Source organism: Meles meles, chromosome 2 (genome assembly GCF_922984935.1).
Source record: "Meles meles chromosome 2, mMelMel3.1 paternal haplotype, whole genome shotgun sequence".
Classification (NCBI taxonomy): domain Eukaryota; kingdom Metazoa; phylum Chordata; class Mammalia; order Carnivora; family Mustelidae; genus Meles; species Meles meles.
Genome location: NC_060067.1, coordinates 176,927,683 through 176,933,098, shown reverse-complemented (window position 1 = coordinate 176,933,098; position 5,416 = coordinate 176,927,683). Strand labels below are relative to the sequence as shown.

The 5,416-nt window shown below is 45.3% G+C and overlaps 1 protein-coding gene across 1 annotated transcript; it reads right to left on the bottom strand.

Annotated features, from left to right (window-relative positions):
• Positions 1-553: 553 nt before the first annotated feature.
• On the bottom strand, positions 554-2,380 carry LOC123937575 (coiled-coil domain-containing protein 22-like). Its single transcript, XM_045998533.1, has one exon. The coding sequence runs from the start codon at positions 2,378-2,380 to the stop codon at positions 554-556; it is 1,827 nt and encodes a 608-aa protein (XP_045854489.1).
• Positions 2,381-5,416: the final 3,036 nt, after the last annotated feature.

The window sequence follows — 5,416 nt, the reverse complement described above, 5'->3', positions numbered from 1 at the left end:
CTCCTTTCCTGGAAGTAGATACCAAGCATAGCTACTAGTTATTACTGGTACTTTCCCAACAATGTCAACAGACTTACCTGAAAAACATTTTTTTTTTTTAAAGTGGGCTCCAAGCCCAGCATGGAGCTCAACCTGGGGCTTGAACTCACAACCCTGAGATCAAGACCTGAGCTGAGCTTAAGAGTTGGATGCTTAACTGACTGAGCCACCCGGGCACCTCTGAAAAACTTTTTTTTTTTTACTACCTACAGAGCCCTTCATTTATTTGGGATCCAAGGCCACAACCTCAATGACCTCTCCAATAAACTGCAGCCAAGTTCCAACAATCTGGACAATCACCCCAGATAAGGGTTGGGGTAAGGTGGGCAGGTGTCTGGAGCCAAGGCTCTAAGAGGAGCTATGCAGCTAATAAGAGGGAACAGCTAGGGGATGCACTTGGCCATCACCCCCAGTGTCCCAATCCCCTGCCCAAGGACAGGAGCAGAGTGGTGTGGGGGCCTCCTCAGACCTCTGGGATCTGCCCCAAAAGGCCAGCATTCTCCTGGCGAAGGGTTCAGTAGTCCTCACGGATCTTCTCCAGGTTGGTGAGGGTCTTCTTCCCCATCTCTGTCTCTATCTGCTCTTCAAGGTCTCCAGCTTCGCACATGATTGTGCCTGTATCCTCAGCGGTCTGGATGAGCAGGCTGCAGTTCTCATGCAAGGAAGCTAGATACTTGTATGCCTTCTGAACAGCATCATCCTTCTTGGTATCCTTGAACACAAGCTCATCGGTCACTATAAATGTCCGATCCCGCTTCCCAGACAGGGAGTTGATTTCCTTCTGAAGCTCCTTTGTGTCTGATAAGATCTTAGTGATCTCTTCCTTCTGCTTCCGGATGTTGCCTACAATCTCCAGGATGCTCTGGGTATAGGCAAGCCGGGACACGTCTCTAGGCAGGGTCTCCAGTTCTGACACCAGCTGCTTACAGACTTCCTCCTTCCTTTGGGCCTCTTTAGCAGCTATTTGAACACTCTGGTACAGCTCCTGGATCTCTGCCAGCCGTCGAGAAGATTCCAACTCTCTGCAATCCTGGAGCTTTCGGAGGTGGCGGTACTCAGCCAGGAGAGGGACCCGGTGCTTTTCCCACTGACCTGCCAAGTGGAAGACCCGCTGGACAGTACTTTCCACTATAAGCTGCAGCTTGGCAAGGTTGGCTGCCCCGCCAGGCAGCAGCTCCACTGCCCGGCTCTTTAAGAGCAGGGCCTGCTCACGCTCCGCGGTGCTGAGCTCATTCTGGTGACGCTCAGTTTCCACCTGCATGAAGCTGATTCCCAGGGTCTTCATGTTGGCTTCAACCTCTTCAGTGCTGTGGTTCACTCCCTCTAGCTGCTCCCGGAGAAACTCCAGCTTCTGTTCTTGAGCTGCCTTCGTGTCCTGCTCAGGCCACTGGGAGGTGGCAGGCATATCAGACACCTGGGCTGCCTGTATCTCAGGCTCCGGATGAAAGGTGAACTCCTCTGAGTGTGTGAAGTGGGAGGCCTTGGAAGCAACAGTCCTGGCCCCAGCACCCCAGGCCTGCAGCAGCTCTCCCAGGTCTCCGGTTTGTTGGGGAGCCCCTAGTCGGCCCCAGGTCTGGCAGAGATGCTCAGCCAGGTGCTTCTGTAGCCATTGCCTCTGAGCCCATGTATCTTCCTGGGTGGGATGGCAGCTTGCCTTGTGGACCTCATCCCCAGGGTAGTCCCCGCCCATGTGCTGGCAAAGCTGGATGGCATGGCATTCGAGGAGTGAGGCCACCCTCCCTGCAGGCTGGGGCACCTGGGTGGGGGCTGGTAGCACCAGAGGACTCGCCTGGAACTCCCAGGGCTCCCCTCTGGAACTCAACTCAGGCATGACCAGCCTGGTTGTGTGGAAAGGCTTCTGGGAGGCTGAACCCTGGAGGTGCTGTAGCTTGGGAGTGCGAAGGAGGGGTGGGACCCAGGGCAGGGCCAGCTGGTCCCGGATTTGTCCCCCAATGGCCTGGAGAAGAATAGCTGAGCCACTAGCAGGCTGATCTGCATCCTCAGAGGCATCAGAAGGCAGACACTCAGCCAAGAAGAAAAGCAGGTCCCGGAGATCAGTCTCACTGGGATAGAGGAAGTTCTGATAGCCAAGCTCCAAGGAATAGCCCAGGTCCTTGCAGGCCCGAGCCAGGCTCATGGCCAGGCGGAAGTGGTCGGACATGGCTAGAGGCAGCAGGGGCCTGAGGCCAGAGCCCATGGCAGGGTCAATCACACGCAGGCAGCGGACTACAGCTTCTACAACCAACTCAGTGGTGAAGGCTCGCAGGGTCTGCACATCTGGAGGAACTGCTGTGCCGGCCTGGCGCAGGGAATGGATGAGGATTCGGTCCACCTCCTCCATGCTGGAGCTTGGTTCAGGTCTGGAGCCAGGTTCAGGGCAGGGCCGAGCAAGAGAGGTACAGCTGTTGAAACCTGAAAAACATTTTTTAGGTGAGGATATATTTCCTAGAATATCTAAGATCTAGTGTCATTTTACCAAACTCAAACCACTTTGGCTAAAAGAGAGCACTGAGAATTCAAGGAACCAAATTATCCTATACAAACGCAAGTTATCTCACTCAATAATCCTTTAATAGCCTGTCGTAGAACAACTACAAAACAATGTTTAATTCTTTCATACCATATTAGCAAATGCAAACCCAAAGGTGGAACCCAGAGCATAACTGTCCTGTAGTATTGAAATCATGTGTAAGACATTGCTGAGTAATCCAGAGATTTGGACTCCTCCAAGTGGCAAATACAGCTTCACTTTGGAATGAATGATAACTAGAATCCATTTAATTTACCCAAAATGTTTACTGAAGCATTATCTGACACACTGAGAATATAGCTACAAAAATAATCAATGCAATGTTTTCTTCCTTGTGGGAAGATAATAGTAGTAAATAAAACAGACCGATGAGGAGTAGACCAGATTGTGATCAAAACCATGGAGAAACAGCAAAGAATGAGGATGGGAATGCAGAGTCAGCAGGGGTGGGTGAGGAGAGGGCAACTGCCATTTCATGTAGGGTTGTCAGGCTAGGCGTTACTGATTTAGTGACATGTGAGCAAAAAGCTGAAGGAACTGAGAAACAAAGCCAAATTGTCATCTACAGGGAGAGCATCACTGGTGGGGCAACAGCACAATCAAACATCTCTTAAGATTATCCTTGGCATGTTTGAGAAACATCAAGAAGATTAGGATGACCAAAATGGAAGGAAAGGAGGGAGAGTTGAAGGAGGTGAGATGAGTGAAGTAGCAGGGGAGCCACTGTATGAAGCTGGCTTTTACTCTGAGTGAGTTGGGGGACACCACAGAGGTCAGAGTGAAGAAAGGTGTGGTCTGAAAGGACAACTCTTTTTACTGTGTGAAGAATAGACTATAGGTGAGGGTCATCTCTTAAGCAGGAAGACCAGTCAGATAGCCATTGCAAAAATCCAAGTGAAAGATGATGGTTTCAGGCAGGCGACCAGGAGGAAATAGTTAGAATTGGCTAGATTCAAATGTATATATTTTGATGACAAGGATTCACTGTAGATTGCATATGAATTGTGACAAAATAGAGGAGTCAAAAGATGGTTCTGTCTTAAGGATGATGTTCCCATTTGCAGAAATAAAGACTGGGAGAGGAGCATCTTTGGAGAAGGGGAAATCACAAACTTTGATTTGAGGCATGTCAAGTATGAGGTGCCTATTAAACATCAAAATATATGCATTGGGTAGCCAGGAGGAAAGAAATGGTTACAGTTAAAGACAGAGTTCATGGCCAGAGATGTAACGTTGCACATTAGCAAAGGGATGGCGCTTAGTGCTCTGAGACCAGAGAAGTCATTAAGGGAGTGGTGTAGAAATAGAAGAGAAAGTGCCAAGAAGAAAAGGAAGAACTCGCCACATTCAGGAAGAAGCCTCCAAGGAATTATGATTACAGTATATACTGTGCAATCACAGCCTTCCTGTTTTAAGAATGTAATTCTATTTGTTATTTCCAGTTTGTGTTTCCGGTGACTATATGGATTGCCTTTTTATGTACACACTACTGATGCCAATGACTCCTGGCTGATTCAGTATAAATCCATAAGCACCTACTAAGTGCAATGTTTTTCCTTTTTCCACCAAAGCATTCCTCCACCAGAGCACAAAGTGCATTTTCTCTAGGACTTTTGGACAATAATAAGATAGTGAATAGAGGAGAAGTGTCATGCTTATAGAAAGTTTTTTAATGGCCCAATCTTTGCACTAACTTAGTGTGCAGTAGTTTGTAGGCGCACCTCAAACCTCAAAAAAGTGAAGCAAGAAGACCCAAATGATGGGATAGAAGGAAGGCATAGATGAGTTACCGAAGTGAAAAACCAAGATCCTGCCTCTCCATTTCTTTAGCACTATGCTTCGGCACACTGATTTTTCTCTAGACTCTGGAAATGCTAATTCAATAAATTTACTTTTATTCATTATTGTAATTATAAATTCATGACTGTAATTTTAAAGTCATCTTTTTCCTACCCTCTGCTCCAGTGACATCTGAGTGCTATTGATTATAAATGTCAAATTAAATTTCTAGGCATATTTTCCTTCTGTTGGGATCAATATATAACTTGAAGAGCTCGTTTGATGGGACATGGAAAGTTATTTCTCACCCATGTGACATTTTGGCTCTTTTCCCCCTGAATATTTCAGTTAGATATTGGCAGCTTTCACTTTCTGAAGGTTTACAGGGAAATATGGTCTTGCTTTGTAAACCTGAATTTCCAAACTAAAAAAATAAAAAGAGAGGTGTGAGACCATGAATTATATGCATATTAATTTAACTTTGAATAAACCCAATACATGAAAATCCAAATTTATAAAAGCTGATTACGGTGTCCCAACTCTGTTAATTAGTTATTGATTTTTTTTACAAAAGTATTCTTTGTTTTTCAATTTTCAATAATTCAGTATAAGATTCCTTCAATAATTTAAAAATGCTTTCCTTATAGTTTTTTGATGTCTTTTTGATGAGTCATAGTTAAAGAAATCTAGAAAAGCTGATTTGCTTAAAATATTACTTTCATATTTTAATCACTTTTTCATTCATTCATTTACTCACTCAATCATAAATTATATCAACCATTATGGAAAACAGTATGTAGGTTCACAAAAAATTAAACATAGAACTACCAATGATTCAACAACCCAACTTCTGGATAAATACCCAAAGGAAAGGAAATCACTACCTCGAAGGGATATTTTCACTCCCATGTTTATTGTACCATTATTCACAATAGCCAATATATGGAAACAAACTAAGCATCCATTGATAGATGAATAAAATCCTAACATTTGTGACAACCTAGATGAACCTGGAGGACATTATACAAAGTGAAGTAAACTAGACACTGAAAGACAAATATTGCATCT